The sequence below is a fragment of the Pinus tabuliformis genome, chromosome 3_2 (genome assembly GCF_031772625.1).
Source record: "Pinus tabuliformis cultivar Carrire ecotype Pingquan chromosome 3_2, CPIR1, whole genome shotgun sequence".
Classification (NCBI taxonomy): Eukaryota; Viridiplantae; Streptophyta; class Pinopsida; order Pinales; family Pinaceae; genus Pinus; species Pinus tabuliformis.
The window spans coordinates 1,227,945,904-1,227,969,874 of record NC_142302.1 but is presented as its reverse complement, the minus strand read 5'-3'; the positions used below and the strand labels follow the sequence as shown (position 1 = coordinate 1,227,969,874).

The window sequence follows — 23,971 nt, the reverse complement described above, 5'->3', positions numbered from 1 at the left end:
CTAGAGCATTTTTGGCTTCAAGGAGACGCCTTTGTGGCTAATGGGTTTTTCTCAGGCCTATGGTAGACCTCATTACAATGGGAGATCTATGAAATTGATTATTGTGGTGAAAGGAAATGGAGAGCAATGCAAAGATAGAAATCGATAAATTCGATAGGCAAATTTTTTTTAGTTGTGGAAGCTCAAGATGAAAGATCTATTTGTAGGAGAAGATCAGTGGATCACAATGGATCCAAGTACTAAACAAATGATAATTTCCAAAAAATATTGGACCAAGCTAGATCAAAAGGTAAAGAGCACAATACAATTGTGTCTCTCGGTTTCAGTATTGTTGAATGTTTTAGGAGAAGCTACATCGAAGGCATTGTGGGACAAGTTAGGGAATTTGTATCAGTCTAATTCTTTGGTGAACAAATTGTTCATGTGGAAGAAATTGTATAACCTGATAATGAAGTATGGAGACTTGGTCACAGAGCATATGAGAGCCTTCAATACTACGGTAAGTCAATGATTATTTATTGATATTAAGATTTTAGATGAAGATAAGTGCACCATTTTATTATGTTCTCTACCATATTCATGGGATAGTCTGGTTGTTGCCATAGATAGTAATACAACTACCTTAAGTTTTGATGATCTAGTCTCATCCTTGTTTTCAGAGAAGATGAGATGTAAAAACATGGAAATTCAAAATGGAGTTGTCTTGTTTGTAAGAGGACACTACCAAAATAGAAATAAAAATAAGCCCTCAAGTGGAAGATCTAAATCTAGAGGGAGATCTCAATCTCTAAGAAAAATTGTAAATGTATGTTGGAAATGTGGAAAAGAAGGCATTATAAGAAAGACTATAAATCAAAAACCACTAAGAAAGGGAAGGGATTTGATGATGCTCCTTTTTCATAAACAAAAACCTCCTCAGATGAAGGAGGGGATGTGTAGTTGGCTTCGTCAAGTACACATGTAGATCATGAGGCATGGATGGTCAACTCAAGTGCATCCTTTCACATGACTCCCCATAGGGAGTGGTTTTGTGAATATGAAAGATATGATGGTGGTAATGTTTTCTTAGGAGATGACTTGACAACATAATCATAGGACAAGGAAAATTAAAGTTGAAGACCACAAGTGAAGGGAATATAATACTCCTTGGTGTTCTGCACATCATAGGATTGACCATAAATTTGATTTCTATAAGCAAGATGAGTGGTGTAGGTGTAAAAATAATTCATGAAAAGGATACATGTAGGATGGTTCTAGGGGCAATGATATTATTTAGGGGAGTTTGGATTGGAACTCTATATAAGATGTTGGTAAGTACTATTAGTGATGTGTGAAAAGATTCTGTTGTTCTTGAAAGTGGAGCAGAAGAAGGGAAAAATCATATAGTCTCTGGGGAAAAGACTATGTTGTGGCATCAAATATTGGAACATATTGGAGAGAAGTGCCTTTGAGTTTTACATGGTAATGTTATGGTAGAAGGTATGTCAATTTGATCTTTGGGTTTTGATTTATGTGAACATTATTTATATGGGAAGCATAAATAAGTGAGATTCTCCTCTGGTGATAAAAGAACAAAAGGAATACTACAACTAGAGTGATGTGTTTGGACCCATGTCTATGCATGGACAATGATATTTAGAGTAAATACATGTACTATTTGTTATTAAAAATAAATTTTGATTTAATTAATTTAAATAATGATAATTAAATAAAGTTATGTTAAATTTATTTTATTAATTTAAATCTATTCATTTTGAAAGAGCTTGAAAATTGTATATTCAAATGTAATAAATTCTTTATACTTCAAATTTCTGAAAAATATAACATTTAAAAATAAAAATAAAATCTGGACTAACTTTAATAACGTTCCCCAAATTATGACAATTTAAAACAAAACAAAACTCAACTCAACTTTGGGAATGTTTCCTTCTGACTGTAATAATCCTAAGATAGTGTGAATTCTTAATCCAGAGTAACACTAATTCAAATTGTTTTTTTCGAGTTTTATTAAGATATCATGTTTAGGGTTTGTTAGGTATAAAGTTGTTTATACAAGTCAATAGATAATTAAATTTGTATTCATACTTTATTTACGTGATTTTTATGGGAGGAATAATATCATTTTACATGTATTTATATAGTGAGATATATATTAGGGAAAAATGACATAATATATTGAATACATATTAGGGTAAAAGGGTATTTATATTGGTAGGTACAAAAAATGGAGTTCAAAGTTAACATAAAAATATAAAGGGATATAAAAATTGTTAATGAAAAATGGATATCATGAAAGTTATGGTTTTCTAAATTAGGAAAGTGTATTGGGTACGTACTGATAGAAGGTTAAATAATGTGATTTCTAGAGGTATTTTCCAATATTTAGTCAAATTAGGGGTATTTTTTAGTATGTCACAAGCTCACGTGAAATGTGAGAGGTTTATTAAGTGAAGCCCCCGTGATATTATTAGATGATTTTTTTTGTTTGAAATTCAGCATTATATTACTTCAAAAATGGAGTGCACACAACATTCCTTGGTAATCGGTGTTTCCCCTCGGGAAACCACCCCACGAACACCAATTTAGAGGCTTGGAATTACATATACTCTGTTTTAGTTGAAAATAATTATATTATTTTGTATTAATGGAGAAAATGGTTACATAGTTGTAACGTATCTCCCTAGTTTAGGATTAGTTCCTAGAGTTCGTTTGGTTGCAACTTCCTAATTCCTGGTGTTGTACTTAATGATGTAATATTTCGTTCATGAATAATAGAGTGTATGAGAGTGATCTCTCTATTCTGAGTGAAGTCTCCAGGTGCAGGCCTCACCTGTGAGCTACATCTCCTTCTTTTTTCAATTCTGTTCGCATTTTATCTTGGTATCAGAGCTCAGATTGGGTGAGCCTGATCTTGTATCACCTCTTGTGACTGAAGTGCCTTTGTGGCCAGCTGGCCTTGTGGCAGAATTTCCTCTGTGGTTTGAGGTGCCTCTATGGCCGCGTGTACACAAGAGCATTGTGCTCAATTGAGCTGGTGGACTGCAGAACACCTGGCTCAGATTCAAATGTTTATTTATTTTTTCTGAATAGAAGGAGATTGGCGCGCTTTTCGTGCTGACAGAAGCACCAGGAAGGGCTTTTGGCGCATCTGTTCATATATTAATCGCGCCAGAGCGCCAAATTACCCGATATGCGAGAAGCCTCATCTTTGTTTGATGCTTTGCGAAAGGTGCAGATCGGAGAAGTTGCAGATCTATCCTGGAGAGGCATATCGGATCAGAGTTTTGATCAGATCAATTTTTTGGCTGTATTGAAAAACGGTGAATTTTCTCATCGGAGTGGAATTGATCTTGCTAAGTTGTCAGATATTGACGGATTTGAATCAGTGACTAGATCACGAGATCAGCAGATCGGTGACAGATCGATTTGAAAGGTATCGATTTTTTGTTGCTGTTGGGTAGATTCATTTTTTGTAGACCTGATCAGAATGAGTAATACGATGGAATATTACCTCCACGATCTTGGCAAACTCGATGGATCTGACTTCATGAACTGGAAGTTTAAGATCCAGACCTTGCTTGAAGGTGCGAATGCTTGGTCCATAGTTACTGGTGATGAACAGAGAGTGAATGCGGGGACACAGGAGCAAGACTGGGATAAGCGAGAGAACAAGGCGAAAGTTTTGCTGAAAATGTCTGTGAAGGACAATGTTATTCTACACATCAGAGATTGTAAAACGTCCGCGGAGATCTGGACGACCATTAAAAATCTGTATCAGACCCAGAACACAAGCCAAGTTATGGCACTTAAAAGCAAGCTATTTTCGATGAGGATGAACGAAAATGAGACTGTTGTTGCATTTGTTGCGCGAATCAAAGATGTGAAAGATGCATTGGGAAACATCAGAGAGGCGGTGTCTGACTCTGATCTTGTCTCAATCACACTGAACGAGATGCAAGATGAATTTCAAATGTTCATCACTGGATTGGCGACAAGGGAGAAAGTGCCCACATTTGATGATCTGACAGGGATCTTGCTACAAGAGGAGGAGTGACGGCAGAACTTGAACCCCCAGAGTGATGATCTTGCGCTGATGGTGAAACGACGATCATTTAGAGGGAAGCAGCCACAGCAGCAATCACAGCAAAAAGAAGGAACATCGCAGAAGAGTCCACATAAAGGTATGATTGCAAATAATTCTGTAAAGAAATGTTATTATTGTGGAAAGAAGGGCCATGTGCAGAATGTATGCTTTAAGAAGCAGGCTGATGATGCAAAGAGGAAGCAGGCAAAGCACAGAGGATACTTTATTAAAGAAGATGTTGAAGAAGATAAAGATTTCAGTCATGAATTTCAACTGTTCATAGTCGACCATGCCCTTTCAGCATCTGATGAGGATGATATATGGTATGTTGATTCCGGAGCATCCTCTCACATGACAGGTAAAAAGGAATTTTTTGATAGTCTTGAAGAAAGTACATACGGATCAAAAATCTATTTAGGAGATGATAGTGGATATGAGATTAAAGGTTATGGGGTTATTCCAGTTAAGTTACCAAATGGAAAAATGAGTCATCTTCAAAAAATTTTATATGTACCTGGAATTAAGAAAAATTTGATATATGTATCCATGATAACTGATCAAGATATGCAAGTCGAGTTCTTCAAGACTCATTATGTGACAAAGGATTGCAGGGAAGAAATAGTTGCAATAGGCATGCATGTTGGAAGCCTATATAGACTAGATGTGAAGAGGATATCAAAGCGAGTCATGGTTGCAGGAGGATCGACAGCCGAACAACTCTGGCATCAGAGATTCAGTCACTTGAATTTGTAGGACCTCATGTTATTGCAGAGAAAAGGTATGGTTGAGGGGCTCCCTATCTTTCGTAATATTAAGTTAAATTGTGATGGATGTGCCTTAGGTAAAATGCATAGAGAACAGTTTCCTGTGCATGATAGGCGGAAGGAAACAAATATTTTAGAACTAGTGCACACTGATATATGCGGACCTATGCAGACAAGGTCGCTAGGTGGAGTGTATTATTTTTTGCTATTTACTGATGACTACACTAGATACTCATGGGTTTATTTTCTGAGTAAGAAAAGTCAGACTTTCCAGTGCTTTAGAGAATTTAAAACCTTGGTAGAAAAACAGTTTGGTAAGAGTATAAAAATTCTCCAGTCTGGTCAAGGGGGAGAATACAAGCTAGGGGAATTCATGAAATTCTGCAAATCTCATGGGATTGTTCAGCAGTTTACAGTGCCACACACACCACAACAGAATGGAGTTGCAGAACACAAAAACAGAACCTTAGTGGAGTGCGCAAGGAGCATGTTACAAGGTAAGGATCTATCTAATAGTTTTTGGGCAGAAGCTATTAATACTGTTGTATATTTGAAGAACAGAAGTCCTACCAGGTATCTTAGCTTCAAAACTCCTTTTGAAGCTCTATATGGATTCAAACTAGCAGTAAATCATCTAAGAGTATTTGGGTCAAAAGCATTTGCTCATATACCCAAAGCTGATAGGAAGAAATTAGATCCTAAAGCTGTGAAATGCATCTTTGTTGGTTATGGCACAGAATTTAAAGCATATAAATTGTTCAATCCTGAGACTCATAAGATATTTGCAAGCAGGGATGTAGTGTTTCATGAACAGCTAAAAGAAGGGAAAGATGACATTGGTGATGATTGGCACATTCCATTGTTGATGGATGAAAATAGCGAGGATGAAAGAGAGTAGGAGCAGAAAGAAGAGAAAAAAGAACAACAGGAAGAAGGTGATAAAGCAAGCCCATTTAGATCTGAAGAAAAAAAAATTGAGGTAAGTCCCCTACCAAGGAGATCTGGTAGGAAGACTCAAACACCATTAAAATTGAGAGACTATGCTTTGATGTCAAATGTTTTGAGCATTGTAGAGCCCACTAATTACAAAGAAGCTAGTCAGTTTAAGGAGTGGAGAGCTGCAATGAATGAAGAGATGGAATCAATTCTTAGAAATGACACTTGGGATTTAGTTGAACTGCCTAAGGATAAAACACTTATAGGATGTAAATGGCTGTTTAAACCAAAAATGAATGCAGATGGAAGTATAGAGAAATTAAAAGCTAGGTTGGTTGCAAAAGGATATTCACAGCAGGAAGGTATAGATTTTGATGACACTTTTGCACCTGTAGCAAAGTTAAATACAATCAGAATGCTTATTGCTTTAGCTACTAAATATAATTGGGAGCTACACTAGCTTGATGTCAAATATGCATTTTTAAATGGTGAATTAAAAGAGGAAATTTACTTAGTACAGCCAGAAGGGTTTGTAAAGCAGGGGCAGGAACATCTTGTTTGCAGATTGAAAAAGGATTTATATGGTTTAAAACAAGCACCCAGGTCTTGGTATGAAAAGGTTGATTCTTTATTTTTAGAGTATGCCTTTCATAGAAGTTTGAATGACCCAAATTTGTCTACCAAGTACAATAAGCAGAGGCAGATTATTCTGATTTGTTTGTATGTAGATGACATGATTATAACAGGAGATGCAGATGATTTAATCAAAGGAATCAAAAGGCTTATGGCACAAGTTTTTGAGATGAAATATCTTGGAAGACTTCATTATTGTCTGGGATTAGAAGTATGCAGAGATACTGGGCAAACTTTTCTTACCCAAGGGAAGTATGCCAGAAATCTATTAGAAAAGTTTGGTATGGATCAGTGTAGAGCAGCAGTGACACCTTTGCAGCAGAATCTGAAGTTGAGCAGTGACGATGGCACTAAATATGTTGATGCTACAATGTATAGACAAATGGTTGGCAGCTTGATATATCTTACAACAACAAGACCTGAATTAACATACTCTGTTAGTGTGTTGAGCCAATTCATGTGAAAACTGCTTGAAAGTCACTGGGTAGCAGCAAAAAGTGTGTTGAGGTATCTTTGTGGTACTGTTAACTATGGTATTTTATACACTGATGCATTTGATGTTATTCTAACATGTTTTTCAGATCCAGACTGGGCAGGTAACTTGGATGAACGAAGGTCCATCACAGGTTACGCATTCAGCATAGGATCTGAGGTCATAGCATGGAGCAGCAAGAAGCAGAGTATTGTAGCTTTGTCTTCGTGTGAAGATGAGTATCAACCATTGTGTGCAGTGACGTGTGAAGCGATTTGGTTGAGAAGGCTTCTCAATGATGAGGAAAAGAACAAAAGAATTCCACTTCCATCAAAAGCGACAACCAGAGCACCATTAAATTGGCATACAATCCAGCGTTTCACAAAAACACTAAACATATAGACACGCAGTTCCATTTTGTCAGAGAGAAGATACAGTCAAAAGAAACTATTGTTGAATATTGTAAAACTTGTGACAATATGGCTGATATTTTCACAAAGCCTCTTGCACGTGTGAAGTTTGAATTGTTTAGAAGGATGCTAGGAGTCCAAGACAACTCTTTCTCCATTAAGGGGGGGAGTTGAAAATAATTATATTATTTTGTATTAATGGAGAAAATGGTTACATAGTTGTAACATATCTCCCTAGTTTAGGATTAGTTCCTAGAGTTTAGGGGTTTGGTTGCAACTTCCTAATTCCTGGTGTTGTACTTAATGATGTAATCTTTCATTCATGAATAATAGAGTGTATGAGAGTGATCTCTCTGTTCTGAGTGTAGTCTCCAGGTGTAGGCCTCACCTGTGAGCTACATCTCCTTCTTTTTTCAATTCTGTTCACATTTTATCTGTTTTACCATAGTGTCTTTCAAGATGAGAGACAAGGTTGAACCTAGATTATGAAAAATTACAAAACTACCATGACCATGACTGTCGAACACAAAAATTCTAAAGAAATACATTTCAGTACTAGACGACAGAGAGACAATTCAGAAAGTCAAGGAGCTAGTTGAACGAGGGTTGTTCACCAACAGAGGGTCAACACCAGCATCGTGAAAGCTCCAGAAGGCTCCACAAGGGTTGTTCACCAGCATTGCAAAGGCTCCATAACACGGTAATACTCGCTGCATTTTCACGTTCCCACGACTCCATCCATACTTTGATATTTCATGACCCCTGCTTTGCTTTGACCTTGTCATGACCCCTTGACCCCAACAAAGCTTCAGGCTCTACTCTAACCCTAATCATACAATGATTGATGGCCAAGAAACATCCACGAGCCCAGACGCAAGCATTGAGCATGAGACAATATCCCTTCTCAATTGGACTAATGCACCACCTCATGACACAACTACGAAAATTCGCCTTTGAGTGACTAACATAGCACCAAAGGTGATGGACTAGAGGAGCACATACATTTGGTGCTAAATCAATTTCCCCATGCGTAGAGTATCCATGAGTGTCACTGGTACTGACCAAGAGTGCCCAAGAGAAGTACAGAGAATTGTGAGTTTCGTTCAACGAATTTGTCCAAATGTTATTTCCCTCGCCATCAGCCAGAGATGATGAATATGGAAATATAGTCGCAGATTCGAGTCTGTCTCCCATGTAGACCACAGCAAGTCTATTTCCCTTCGTGAACCCCATGACTAGTGGATAGCTAACCCAATTCTCCATAGAGGAGAGAAAAGTAGTATGCCTAGCATTGGCGTTGAGTCAGATTGCGAGAGAACGAGAACGACCATTATCACTGCCATGGTTGGAGATGCCCACCATTTCCTTAATAGGCAGTCGCTTGCAACTTGTGTGAAGGGGATGATGCATGTTGATCCATTTGGCGTCGTGTTGTGCTCAGGGTGTATTTTCACTCTGGCTGTCCTCCATTAGCATCCATGGTGGGGTTTATTAGATGAGTTATGTACATGTATTTTAATTTAAAATTAAAATAGTAGCACTTGAATTTTTATATTTTGTTTTAAATTTGGTTGAATTTTGTAATGTAGAGATTCTTACTAGGCCCATTGTATTATAGAGATCCTTACTATGGAGATTAGACCTACTATACCATAGAGATTCTTGCTTTTGTTATAATACCATGAGTCAATACCATAATTTATCAATACCACATGCTTGATATGACATGCATTGATATGACATTTTCTTTAATTAATCTGAAATAAATTAATTAAAAAACATAATTAATTTTGAAATTAGTCTTAACCTTTCATACTTGATATATACATATATAACTATAAATATTTTAACACATTTCATGAAAATTAAATCTCCACCCTCCATTAAAATTATAAATAATTAAATTAAAATTATAAAAAATTTAAATCAACAATAATGTTACTATGTTCCTGTTTATGTCCTTGCGAATATGCTGTGATAGGATAAACCAGTTCTGCCATGATCATCCTCTCTATCCCCTGCCCTTGCGAATATACCTAAGGGCGTGTATAGTTCTTTCATTAAATTAAATACATGCCCCAGCGTATCATTTATTGTTGTCGCTACGAGATCAAGAGCAATCAAATGGCCAGTTATTGGAGTCCGTGCCACAAAGTGGGCAGTTTCAAGGGGCAGTATGGCGTTACGGTGTATAGAAGGCAACTTGGGGATCCGCATCTGCTTTAGCTTCTTGCACTTACTCCCACCCATCCCACAAACGTCTATTCAGCATCTTGCCGGTGTCTTTAAATTTGATTACTCCTTTCTTTCGCATCGCTCTCCGGAGGGAAATGTCTCTCCCGTACGTTTTGACAGCGGAGCAACCGCACCAGAGAACGCAGATTACAAGTGCAAACATGAAAACTGACAGATTCCAGCTGCCCAACGTCTGTGCTGGCCCTCCTCCATTTCTTCACCTCCGCTCACAGTCCATCAAACCCAATTGTGTCACGGATCCTCTCAACGAAGCTGTTAGGGCAATGTTATGTGGAAACTTACCCATGCCCACCGAACATTGCAACACCCGTAGTAGCGACCACGACATCGAGTACGAAAGGCTTGCTGACACGATATTTGGTGTTAATAAATCTTTTGGAGATAATCATATTAGAGAAAGTTTTGCTGCCGAGTTTCCAACCATCCCGTTTGGTTCATCGTCGGAACAAAATCAAGATGAAGCACAGGGAGAGTGCTCGCCTTCTAGCTGTATTCCTGAAGATTGCCAAATCGACGCGGAGGATTCAAATACTAGAGATTTTAACGCGCTTTTCAGGGAACAGCTCTGCCAGATGTTGCAGGTATATAAATCATAAGCTCTTTTCAGAATTGAGGTTCCGTGATCTGAACTGAATTTCAGTTTCTTCTCTCACATTCATCACATTGATAATTTTTTATAATTTTTGTGCCGAGTTTTGAAATTATCCTGTCTGATTCATCGATCTGTCTAGAAGATGAATGACACATGATGATTCTAAAGGCAGTAAAAAATAAAAAAATGGATCTGTTCTTGTTGTCAGATTCCTTAGACTAGGGTTTAAAATGTATCAACCAACATTTCTGTATGTGCAGGGTGTTTGCTCCAGCAGCAGCACTGCATATGCAATCGAAATGAGTCTGCTGCTAGATGCAGAGAAAGCTGTAGCAATGGACAGGGAAACTGTACGGCTTATCGCTGCTAAGAATGTGGAGCAGAACAGTAGATCACGCCGTTTTGTAATGAAATATTTGCGATTCGCAGGATACGATGCAGCCGTCTGCAAGTCTCGTTGGGAGAAAACAATAGCATATCCTGCAGGTCAGTCAGTCTTCTTTAAATAGAATTGGGAATATATATAAGTGCAGCTCAAATAGATTTATTTGCTGCCACTCTTATGCATTATTTAAAAGCACCTCTGATCTGGTTTGGATGTACAGGAGATTATGAGTTCATTGATGTGGTTTTCGAGGGATCGAAATTGAGAAACGAGCGTTTCTTCGTGGACACCAATTTCAGGGAACAATTCGAGATCGCCCGACCGACTGAGGAATACAATGCGTTGCTTGGGCAACTTCCTACTTTGTTCGTGGGGAGAGCAGACAAATTATTTGGGATCATTAAAGTGATGTGCAACGCAGCCAGAAGATCGCTGAGGGAGCGAGGAATGTGCATTCCACCGTGGAGGAAGTTTCGTTACATGCAATTCAAATGGGTGGGTCCTTATCAGAGGACAACCAAACCAGCTCCAGCTGATTCGAGGACTGAGCAGGGCACCTGCAATCGGCACTGTGGTTTATTTCATTTGCCTTTATCTGTCATTCCGCTGAAGGCCACGGGATGGGATGCCAGCGTCGTCCACCCTATAGAGAAGGGCGATCAGAATGCCACTGACAAAAATCTGCCGGCGAAATCAAAATATACAAAGCAATGTATGGTCGGCAAAGAATCTCGTGATCGTGATCGTTTTTTGAGGAGAGGGGAGAAACATAGAGTTGTGAAAAAGATTTCAGCGTTGGCGACAGCCTTGGCAGACGCTGGGCTGACAGCCTCGTCCCCTGTTTCGAATAGGACCTGTGACCTTCGTTAAAAGAGAAACATTAAAATTTAATATTCAATAAAACAGGGAACAGTTAAGTTACAATAAGCTATTATAATATTAGGGTTGAGCAAACACATCATTTTGATTAAAATATGAAAAAGAAAAAAACGCATTTATGAAAAAGAAAAATATTCTTAAATTCGGGTGTTGTCATGAAAATTCTGGGCTCCAACGTTACTTTATACTTATGCTAGACCTCTCGATTTGGCCTTTTATATTTTAACTGGTATATTATATGTAAATTCTTTTCATTTTACTCAAGGATATCATTATTATCAAGTATTATCTTATTCTTATCTCTATAAGTGAGATATTTATTTATCTTTAAGTAATCACTTTATTGTTTAGTTTTATATGTTAAATATAACGCATGGAAAATATCTTATAATATTTTCTTATTCTTATCTCTATAAGTGAGATATTTATTTATCTTTATGTAATCACTTTATTGTTTAGTTTTATATGTTAAATATAATGCATGGAAAATATCTTATAATATTTTCTTATTGGAAAAATATTAAGTGCAGATAGTTACATAATATTAAATAGAAAAAGTGAGTAAAAGGGTTTGTTTAATATTTATAAAATTATAATGAAACATAGATTATTTATCTAATCCTTATATATTTTATGAATCACATTGTTTAATTTATTATTTAATTTTATGGGTTTCCATCGAATAATTTTGTTTTAGCGTGTTCAAAATATTTCACCATATTTTAAAGTGTATTAATTATAATGGGATTCTAATATATGAAAAAACAAAGAAGTTTAATCTTTATGAGATATGGTTTTATATAGTGTTTTAAAGAAGATCAAATAGAAAAGCAATATAAAATATTATATAAATATTTGTTTTATTGTGTTATTAAGTACAATAATTTCAATTATAGTATTAGAATATTTTATTATAAGTTTTATAGATTAATCTAATTTTGCGGTAGAGTGTATTTAAAATAAAGAATTTGAATTCCATCATTTTCATAACTCAAATGAATATCATTATATTTCAAAGTTCTAAGATAATTTCAATTACTTCACATTTTTTTTAGATTAACAACTGTCATATCAATTAATTTTATTCAATTTTTTTTATATTTACTTTTTTTCACTCTTTTGTGTTTATGATAGATTTATTTCCTTATAATCTTTTTAATCTCAATGCTTATTGTATTTATCTTTTGAAAAGATGAAATGTTGCAGAAGTTTTATAAACTTCCATTTTTGGACCATTACAACTTTCTGCATTATGTAAAGGAATCCATAATTTTCTAGAGTGAACATTTTCAAAGTTATGTTTGTTTGTTTTGTTTTTTTCATCAAAGTTATTATAGAATGTTTAAAGCGCATCATTTGCGAGCTTGCAATGATTTTTACACATTTACAAAATTTGATCTTTTTCATTTTATGCAGTTATTTTCAATTTTGTAATCTCTCTTTTTTTAATATTTTGGGTCATATCATAATTTTGAAAATTTTGCATTTTACATTATGTTGCGACATGGCACAAACTTCCTCACATTTTAGTCTTGACAACATGGATGCAAGTAGGATCTAGTAATTTCATTTTTTGTAATGTAGTGCTATTTCACGTTTCTTCAACAAAGTTGTAAATTATACCTTATCTACAAAAATCCATCACTTATTTTAAAAATATATGCATTTTAAATTATTGTGAAACATCCCATAAACAAAAAACCTCAATTAATTTGAGTGTTATGCAGCTACTACAAGACAAAGATTTTCTAAATGCACTTATAATTGTATATTCACATCAAATAATAATACAATATAAATAAAATAATCTATGTTTGCAAATAGCTAATCTATCTTGGACTGGCAATCTCTTGGTTGAGTGGATATCTCAACCACGCACCAATCTAGGAAGCTAATTGGTTGGAGAGAATCTCTCAAAGAACCAGACCTCAACAAACTCCGAACCAATTGGAACATACTCATTCTAGAATTGATGAGCACACCAAAGACAAGTACCAATTATATTTTTGCAAGTCCCCCCTTTAATGACTACTTGTCTTGATATGAATCAATAAATTCTAATTGTGGTCTTTGTGTTTACAAATATGACAAAAATGAATATGTTGACGTCCATATAAAGGAACAACCTTCTACCGTAATGCATGAGTACCAACCACTGCAATCTCCAGTCTACTAGGATTCCCTTCACATACATGGTTCAGTCAACCATTATCTGCATACATGTACCTATACCGGCAAATCCCCCTCCATCATTGACATCACGGGTTTTCTCGAATTACTCATAACCATGTCTTGGTTTTATCGGCTTACCCTAAACCATGCCCAGGGTTTTGTCGGTTGACCCTAAACCATGCCTAGAGGAATGCTTGTCCACTTCACTCTCACATGTGGCTTTTGGCTTATCAAAATCGTACACTGCAAAGTGGTTTTTGGCTTACCACAAACCTGCACTTCCAAAGTGGTTTTAAGATTACCACAAACTTTATGGGGGTATGAAAATCTCATGAGGCTTACATTACACACTCCAACTCATGGAGATACAAGGTACATAATTTCAAAAATCCACTACAAAACATCCTAGACTTTCTTACTAATAAATGTATGTGACACATAATACACCATCATCATGAGTCTATTCCACAAAGTCACACAAACTTTAATTTAGTTGTCCATTATCCTTTAATCTCTGATGTAGCTCCAATCACTATCTTCTCATGTCATCTTCAATGTCATGCCTTCCTCATATCTGGTAATCCATAATTTCTGCAAATAAATATGTCTATTATTGAAATGGCCAATTCCAACATAGACTCAAACATATGACAATAGTTGACTAGAGTGATTGTCAAATATTCAATCAAGAAGCAAGAGGAGGATCACGGGCGGTGGAGGCACAACGGAAGCAGATAGGGTTTTAGTTCGACGAGGATTTTTCCATGGATGGGCACAGAGGAGGGGGCTCCACCCCCTCCTACAAAGAAGCGTTGATCAACAAAAGCAAAAAACCTCCAGATAAAGGCAGGAGTAATGCAGAGGATGGAAGGAAAAACAGGGAAGAGGAAGCAGAGGAATCCATATCGATGGAGAATGATAGCACAAAAGACAAGGAGGAAAGTGACAAAAAACGAGGAACAAAAGGCAAAAGTTGGAAGGGACCATGTAACCCAAGGCTGACTTCACTCCAAAAGTAGTTTTAAATAATCCTGAGTTGTAGGCGCAAAGGGAGCACATGCAGACTTATGCAATCATATGCAAATTCATGGGACTAGGGCCCACTGAAAAAGCATTACAATCTTGGATCAGATAACACTGGAAACCTAAAGGAAGCATTGATCTTCATCTAGGGTCCAAGGGTTTCTTCACTGTGGTGTTCACCAACATTGAGGATAAAGACAAAGTGTTTGAAGGCGGGCCCTACTTTTATGTAGCAGCAGGGCTCTATATGAGGCCATGGAAGATGAATTTCGTTCCAGAGAAGGAAACCTTCACTTCAGTGCTGGTATGGGTAAGACTCTACTCTCTACCTCTTGATTATTGGCAAATAGAATCGCTAGCTGCCATACGCAATAAATTAGGAAAGTTTGTCAAAGCTGCTGAAGCCACTAGGAGAAGAAAATATACTTCCTTTGCTAGGATCTGTGTGGAGATGGATCTATCTGGAGCTCTACTAGATGAAGTTATCTTGGAGGTTTTGATGAGGAATGGGTACAGATAGTAGACTGCGAGCATATTCCATTTAGATGTCGTAGATGCCATGAACACGAACACCTTTTAAGAGACTGTCCTCTCAGAAAGCAAAAACCAAAAGAAACACTAACACAATGAGAGATACATATGGTTTTCAAAAAGTAGTTCACAAAGTAAAAAACAGCAAAAAAGGGCCAAAACAACACCAAGTGGGAGGTCAAAAGGCCAGTTAGAATCAGTTCCAAGTTCTCGAAGAGGAAGAAGAAATAGTAGGAGAAGATCAAGTAATGAAGGAAGGATATGAAAGGAGGGAAAAGGAAGAAGATAATGAACAAACAAAGGAAAATGAAAAACAGAAAGGAAAAATGATGAGTGTTTCAGAACTGGAAATGGATCAGGAGATGAACCAGAGTGAGATGGAAACGGAAGACAATGAGCTATGAGAGATTCTGGACAGAGAAAACCTAGATCTAGAAGGGTTCTTACATCAGGGAACTACAAGTGGGGTAGAATCACTACCACAAGAAGAGATCATTAGAATTCAGTAGTTATTCCTATGGAAAACTCAGGCCAAGGGTTTGGAGGAAGTAAACAACATTGATAAACAGAGGAATGAAGGAGTGAAAGCAGTAAAAATAACTTCGGGGCTCGCACCGAGATATCCTGGAAAGAAAAGAGGAAAGGAAAAGTAGGACGAGCTTCTGATGGAATGCAGAAAACTCATGGTAGACTCAGGTAAGATGAAAGATCTAACCAGTTACTCCTTCACCAATATTTAATCATGAAGTTCACAACTTGGAATATTAGAGGTCTAGGCAGCAAGAGAAAACAGAGAATTCTGAATAACAGAATGAAGCAAATAGCCCTGGATATAATTTTTGTCCAAGAAACGAAATGCTCTATTCAAAAGTTAAGACAAATTCATAGCAAATGGCTCAGTATATTTGAGTTTCTAGAAGTTAAAGTGGAAAACACAGTGGGGGGTATCCTCACCCTCTGGAACCCCATGAAGATTGGAATAATCGATGCGGAGGCATCAAGGAATTACTTATCAGTGGTCATACAGCTTGTAGGAGACAAGGACACTTTTCTAGTTACGAATGTTTATGGCCCTCAAAGATTAGATGACAAAATCAGGTTTATAAACTCCTTGGTGGATCTACGGGCCAGGCATGAAGGGTTACCATGGATCATTGGAGGAGAGTTCAATACGATCAGACCAATCTCGGAGAAAAAAGGGGGCACAAGAGCTCTAAACAAAGATTCCTCATCCTTCCAAAACTTTTCAGAAAACATGAAGCTTGTGGACATTGAGACGAACAATGGCTTCTGCACATGGAATAATAAAAGAGGAGGGGATTCCCAGGTAGCCTCCAAGCTAGATAGATTTATGATCTCAGAGGATCTCATGCTCTTAGACAAGGAAATAATTACAGAAATTCTACCTTTTGGAGGCTCAGATCACTAGCCGGTTCAAATGGAGATCAAGGGCATAGGCACCCCAAGAAACCAACCTTTTAGATTTGAAAATATTTGGCTTTCACACCCAGATTTTAGAAGCAACATTGAGAAATGGTGGGTGGAAGATCTGCAGATTCAGGGATCTTCAATGTTCCTGCTACACAAAAGATTAAAGCACATCAAGATGAAGCTAAAAGATTGGAATAAGAATGAATTTGGAAACATTTTTGCGGACAAGAATTCTGTTGAAAATAAAATCCGGGAGCTCAGCCAAGCTTTGATCAAGGAAGGATTTGATAAGAACAAAAATGATCAGGTAGAGAAACATCATCAAGAATGGGAACAATTATGTAAACAAGAGGAAATTTTTGGAGACAAAAATCTAGAATTCAATGGCTAAAGGAAGGAGAGCGCAACACTAAATTTTTCCATAGATCCACTATAGCTAACAGGACTCACAACAGGATCTCCTTGATCAAGGACGAGGATGGGCAGATCCATCAATCCCATGAAGAAATAGAAGCGGTGTTAGTTAGACGCTTTAGAGGTATTGCCCAGGAAAAAATCTTAATAAGGGAACCTTTCATCAAGGACTTCACTAAACACATACCTAAGCTAGTATCTAAAGAGGACAATTGTAATCTAAACAGACCTATAACTAAAAAGGAGGTCAGTGAGGTACTCAAAGAAATGAAAAACGACAAAGCTCCAGGTCCGGATGGATTTAATGCGGATTTCTTCAAAGCTTGTTGGGACATAGTCAAAAAGAATATTGTAAGGGTAGTAGAAGATTCTAGGTTGAATACATCGATTTTGAAACCTCTCAACACCTCTTTCATTGCCCTTATTCCAAAACAAGAAAATGCTCAAATTCCAAAGAAGTATAGGCCCATTGTCTTATGCAATGTTGTTTACAAAATAATTTCCAAGGTGGTGGCCAATAGACTCAAATCTTTGCTGCCTTCTCTTGTTTCAGATGAACAATCGGGGTATGTTGAAGGCAGACAAATTCTAGATAACATCATTCAATCTCACAAAGTGGTTCACTCGTTAACAATAGGAGGAAAGCAAGTATGATAATGCAATTGGACATAGCCAAAGCTTATGATAAAGTAAATTGGACATATATCAGGAAAGTGCTCATTGCGTATGGTTTTGATCATAATTGGATCATATGGGTCATGGCCCTTGTGACTTCCTCCAGCTTCTCAATTTTAGTTAATGGAATTCCCTCTGAATTTTTTCTTCCTTCTAGAGGTCTCAGACTGGGTGACCCGCTCTCTCCTTTCCTTTTCATCCTCATGATGGAAGGGCTAGGAAGGTCCATGAAGTATGCTAAAGTAATGGGAAAAATTAAAGGACTCCAACTGTCGGAGAATGGTCAAGTTCTGACCCATCAATAATTTTTTGATGATACCATGTTACAGGGAATTCCCACAGTCAAGGAAGCGCTTGCCTACAAAAAAATTTTGAATGACTTTGCTATGGCAACAGGTATGGAGGTCAATCTTTCGAAATCAAAAATTTTCTTCTTCAACACCCACATTGCCATTCAGAGAAATGTCTCCAGAATTCTTGGCTTTCAAAGAGAATCCCTCACCTTCAAGTATCTGGGAGTTCCTCTAACAGCGAAACCTTTGCATAAGAGCATTTGGGAACAGTTAATCAACAAGATGCAAGATAAGGTCAGAAAATGGACGATCAGATCTTTAAATCTGGCTAGCAAACTAGTCCTTACAAAAGCTATGCTCCAAGCTATCCCAGTCTTTATGCTTTCTGCTCTCCCAGTTCCAAAAGGAGTCTTACAGCAATTTAGAAATATACAAAGATATTTTCTTTGGGGCAAGGAGGAAACTAGGAAAAAATGGGCTTTAGTTTCATGGGAAAAGATCTGTAAACATAAGAACCAAGGAGGACTAGGACTAGATGATCCAGAGACTCTCAGTAAGGCTCTTGGAGCCAAGCTTTGGTGGCGGTGGGTTAAAGATCCTAAGGCTCAATGGGAAAACATTTGGAAGGAAAAATATGCCAGCTCCTGGCAATATTCTGAGCTAATAAGATTGTCTGGAAATATAAAGGGCTCTCCCATTTGGAACAAGGCCTGGGAGAACAGAGAGGTGGTTCAAAAAAATAGTTTCTGGGAAATTAGAAATGGAGATCAGGCGCTATTCTGGGAGGATAAGTGGCAACAAGAGCCAACACTCTTGAGAGAGGATTTTTTGAGCCTCAAGCATGAGACAGATAACCAAGGACTGGTAAAGGTAAAGGACTTCTAGGATCATAATCAAAATACAGGAAAATGGAGAGTGTGGAAAAAAATAGTTAGCAGAGGGGACAAAATAATCAACAGCAGAGCTGAGACCCTAAAGAGGATGTTGGATCAGAGAATGATTCTTGTCACTGAAGGGCAGGACCAACTAAGATGGGGTAACAACAAAGAGGGAAACTTTAACATTAAGGAAGCTAAAGATATTCTCTTAGGGCTAGAGTCCCAAGATCTGGACAGAATTTTGGAGAAGCAAGAGCTGGATGAAGATCAAACTCTTTATGTGGCTGGTTAACCATAGAAAAATATTAACCTGGGACAAAATTAGAAAGAGGGGGATGCTAGGGCCCTCCAAATGCCAGCTCTATGAAGCTTAAGAGGAAACAATGGAACTGTTAAGGGACAAATTCCCCTAGGGTCTTGGGTTGATACCCTAGCAGATCATAGGTTGTCTATACAGAGAAACACACATTCCATATAGCCATAATGCTAATATAAGCAAACTATACGATAAGGGGCGTACCTGGGGGTCCTTCATTTGAGAATATCCTACCAGGATCCAAACCCTCTTGGAGTTCCTTTTGGAGGTCGACCATGTGAGAAATCGTTTGATTACCAGTCATTGATGTATACCGTTAACAAACGCGAGACTACTCACCGATAATGATAATGAGCGTCAAGGTACCTAGTACAATCTAACAAGTGTGAATGGATGAGCTGAAGTTGAACACCTGTAAGAATCTATCAATCAGGAGACAATGATGGTTTCCCACTGTCGATAGTGAAGGATCTACCACTAATGACTGCAAACCCCAAGGTACTGCCAAATGGACTCTAGATCTTTGCCCCAGAGTAATGGGTCGAAGTAGATAGGGAAGGATCTGCTAGAAGGAAGGCATTAAGGCATCCTTCATCAATCTAGCACGAGTGTAACCTGTAGGCCAATAATGTGGAAGGAATCAAACGAAAAAGATGTAGTAACCCAACCGAGGTACGTTTCCAGCACACACAAGATGTGGCTAGCGCACGACAGAAACCCTCTGAACCAACCAATAATGAAAGTTGACACAGAGGCAAGGTATCCACCAATAGGGTCAAATGAAAACCAAGGTACTGCATGAATCCCAATCTGTGATAATGTAAGCTGATGTCGAACACAAGGGAAACCACTCAGTCAAAGACCCCTGATACTGATCGATCTTGAGCACAAGGTGACCTATCAATAATGAAAATAGGGCCAGGTTGCAGCTCTAGGCCTATCCTCAGAGCAAGATGTCATCATCGATAAGGACAAGACCCACCAGCAAGAAGTCAATGGAGACCTTCTCGAATTGGCATGAGTAAAGGACCAATATAGCTGATGTGATGATAGACATGATATTGACAACCAGGGATGGCCGACTGAAATATGAGTCAAGAGACACCACAGAGAGGCCGACTCAAGCTAACTTCCGTTGAACAAAAACACGACTCAATGTGACTATGTGGCAGCATATGATGACTCTGTATAAGTTCGTCATGCAGGAGGCATGAACGAACCCTCCATATGATTGGAAGAGATAACCAATCGGGGGAGAACTGACTCAATAACAAGGTTAAGGCATACCTAAGTCAAACTAAATCCCGCCCAAACGGAGGAGACTTTTGTTGGGACTCAGAATGTCATATTTTCATCCACCTTTTTCTTCACTATTCCTTACATTTCATCATCCCATTAACCTTTTATCATATCATTTTCATACATACATTTGGGTTTCACCTTCTTATTTTCCATTTTATTCATTTTTGTATTACAAGTGAATTTATGATTAAATATTAGAAAATATACATATTTTTATATATATCTCAAGAATATGTGAGTTTTGTGATGTGCAGGAAATATGTGAAGAATTAATATCTCCTCCACCATATTAAGGAGATAATTATGCAAGCCTATTCCTAAGGAGAAAATCATGAGGATTTGGTTGGCATATCTTAGCCTATTCCTAAGGAGAGAATCATGGAGGATTTGGTTGGCATATCTCATCCAATTCCTAAGGAGAAAATCATGGAGGATTTGGTTGGCATATCTTATCCAATTCCTAAGGAGAAAATCATGGAGGATTTGGTTGGCATATCTTATCCAAGATATGTGAGAGATTTATGGAGGACTTAAAGGGATCATATTTTGTAATAATGGGAAAGTAGTTAAAAATGCTTGAGAGATTTGTGGGATCATATCTTGTAATAATGGGAAATTGGTTGAGAGTGCTTGAGAGAATATTGGATATGTAATTATGAGAAGGTTATCTTCCTCATGTATATAAGAGAGTGCTCTCTCTTCATTTTAATAATAATGAATAATGGAGAATGTTGTTTGTCATTCAAACTCTTCACATGTTGTATTGCTTTCCTGCTTTCCTAGTTAGTGTTTCAATGCTTTTCTAGATTAATTTGATTTCAGTAATTTAGATTAGATTAGATTAGTTCCACTTCAGTCCTGCATATATAGTGCACATGTCTTGTAAGTCTACGAACCTCGATTGAAAAATTAAATAGTTGGGCAAATACTACAACAGAATTAAACGAACATAGTTTCACCCAACATTTTGGCGCCGTTGCCGGGGAGGCACGATGGATTGAAGTTTAGTTTGATTTTTCATGCAAGTGTGTTTAGACATGTTCCTAACTCCAAGGTGTTAAGGCGGTAAGACGTGGGGAACAGCCTACGCATCGCATTCGAGATACCGTAATGGGCTTGACCTCTTATGGATCAGGGCATGTAGAGTGTGTTTACATTTATGCAAGTGTGAATTTCAATTTCTGCAAGTGTGTTTGATTTTCGCAATTGTGAAGAGTGTTTGATGAATTCATGGTTCATGGTTGTAGTTGAAGAATTCGATGACTCAATTAATGAGCAGTCCTTGTAATAGGGTTTAATTGAGTATTGAATTCAAGATTATTTCTGTGGTCCTTTTGTTTTTAATTCAATTTTTTTTTTAGTGTGCTGATTTTTTTTGCTTGTTTTTAGAATCTCTTTCCACATGGTTTTATAATGAGTTTCAGCTTGGAACTACTCACTCAGATCCTTGCAGAAGTCTGAATCTCTTCTTCCTTGGAAAAAGAGATCTTGACAAGAATTGATAGTTCAACTACTCCCCAAGAAATAAACGAAGATTCAACATATGAAGAATCCTACATAACCGATGGCGAATAATCATTCGAATAGGAGATCGAGGAAGAAGAATAGCAGATCAGAGTAGAAGAACAGGATTTACATCATGATCTAAGTGCAAGAAATTGTGCTTAACAAAGCTTTATCGAACAATGGTTCCAGGTAAGTATTAGATTAGATTCGTATTTTTATTTATTTTTAGTTGATTTGCAGTTACAGCAACTAGACTCATTCACTTTCGAATATTTTCATCCATCATGTAAAAAATTGCTACTGGATATATTGTTGTTACTGCTACGTGAATGGCTTCATTGGAAGTTTAATTACACGTAACTAATTTTTTTTTTAATTAGTATAGAGTAGGTAGGCTTTCATTTTTTAGTTTTTGCTTTCATTTTCAGTTTTGCTTAGAATAAGTATGCTCTCCTCCGCGCTTAGTGCGATCGCGAAGACCAAAAAATAGGGATGATTTAGACTAATTTCAAGAATAAATTCATGTTTTGCAATATGCTTCATCAAAAACATCTTTCAATATGCAAATCATTGTGTCCATTTGTTAAAAAAAAAAAATTAAGTCTAGAGAAAGTTTAGTTTCTTTCTAAATTTTAGGTTTTCATTTAAAAATAATAAATAATAATAATAAATAAATTTCACGACCAACAATAAAACCAATCATAAAATTAAAAAAAAAAATTACACGCAAAGACAAGTGCATAAGGCCGAGCGTTCAACCTACTACCAACGAAAGCTCTTAAGGAATGAGGCCTTCACTCTAGCCTCCACCGCATACACCTTGTAGCTTGCAACCCTCTTCCTTCGCTTCACTTCAAGGTCACTTAAACTCCAAGATTTCGCAGATTTACTTTTTTGAATTGTTCATACCATTGAGATCGCCTGCACTGTTGGCACTCTGATTTGGATTCGTCATGTGATTTGGCCCGGGCTCAGAGTACGAGTATTTGTGAGCAAAAGCAGAAAAATCAGGCTGAGACTGCACAACCTCCTTATTCAGATCCCCAAAGCTCTTCGACCTCAAGTCCGCCATTGCAGATCTGAAAATCTACAATGAGAAAAGCACACAGAAATCCAAATTCCCCTTCTCAAGTCCGCCATAAAGTTCTTCATTCTTGTTGAGGAGGCGTAGACAGCCAGATTCTTCTCGCTGTTTTTTTTTCTCATATCATTGGTGACCTCAGGAAGAGGAAGGAGGGCAGTTTCAGATCGATCGGGTGTTCGAGTCCTTCAGAGAGAGGCAGAGAAAAGCCCAGAATCAAATGAACCATTCTTTGGAAGCCGCATCTGTCTGGCAGGGGATCGAGACCAACTACTAGTCTCCGTTCATTATTGTGATGTTGAGTTGTATTGTTTCAGAGCCTATTATCTTTTACAGCAACCAAGGACCAACATTATTGGCAGAGGGACGAAGACATTACTTCCTCTCAATAACCTAACTGAGGTCCTTGATTTCTTTGGAAGACCGAATTCTCTGAAGGTCGAACTCTTCAATTGAAGGGCCGAACTCTTCAATTGCATCCATTCACTCAAAATTAAAGGAGGCATTCGCACTTGCATTTCCAGAAATTTTATGGTGCCAAGAGGTGCCAGTACCAAGGATGAATTCAGAGAATTTATTAAGGGAGTCGAATTAGTTTATGCACCAAAACAGTGAAGGCTGACATCTCTTGTGACAGGAGGACCGAGTTGTAAATTTTATGGAAAGATTGTTTTTATTGAACGACCGAAAACCATCTTTCTACTGCTAGAGTCTTCGCTCAACCAGTTCCTAAATTAATTATTCCATATTTGATTGTTATTATCCAAGCAGAGTTTGGGATTAGTTAACATGGTCGAGTTTCATTGCCGAAGATAAGCTTGTGCAATATTGAACTTGGGAAGAATTTCCTGCGTTTGCAAATCTAGTTGCAGGCCCGAGAGACCACAACGCACTGCCTCTTGCAAGCCTGAGACTACCGATTTAGCAACACCATTCCG

The 23,971-nt window shown here is 37.5% G+C and overlaps 1 protein-coding gene and 1 pseudogene across 1 annotated transcript; one reads left to right on the top strand and one right to left on the bottom strand.

Moving 5' to 3' along the window:
• The first annotated feature begins 9,629 nt into the window (after nt 1-9,629).
• LOC149185169 (uncharacterized) lies at nt 9,630-11,402 on the top strand. Its single transcript, XM_089415573.1, has 4 exons — nt 9,630-9,917; nt 9,969-10,136; nt 10,408-10,633; nt 10,753-11,402. Exons 1-4 carry the CDS (start codon nt 9,630-9,632, stop codon nt 11,400-11,402), a joined length of 1,332 nt encoding a protein of 443 aa, XP_089271699.1.
• An 11,312-nt stretch (nt 11,403-22,714) lies between these two features.
• On the bottom strand, nt 22,715-23,068 carry LOC149185168 (uncharacterized; annotated as a pseudogene).
• Between the last annotated feature and the right edge of the window lie 903 nt (nt 23,069-23,971).

Coding starts and splice junctions, on each gene's coding strand:
- LOC149185169 (XM_089415573.1), top strand. CDS start 9,630: ATGTCTCTCCCGTACGTTTTGACAGCGGAGCAACCGCACCAGAGAACG. Junction 9,918..9,968: donor TTGCTGACACGATATTTGGT/GTTAATAAATCT, acceptor TTTGCTGCCGAG/TTTCCAACCATCCCGTTTGG. Junction 10,634..10,752: donor AACAATAGCATATCCTGCAG/GTCAGTCAGTCT, acceptor TTGGATGTACAG/GAGATTATGAGTTCATTGAT.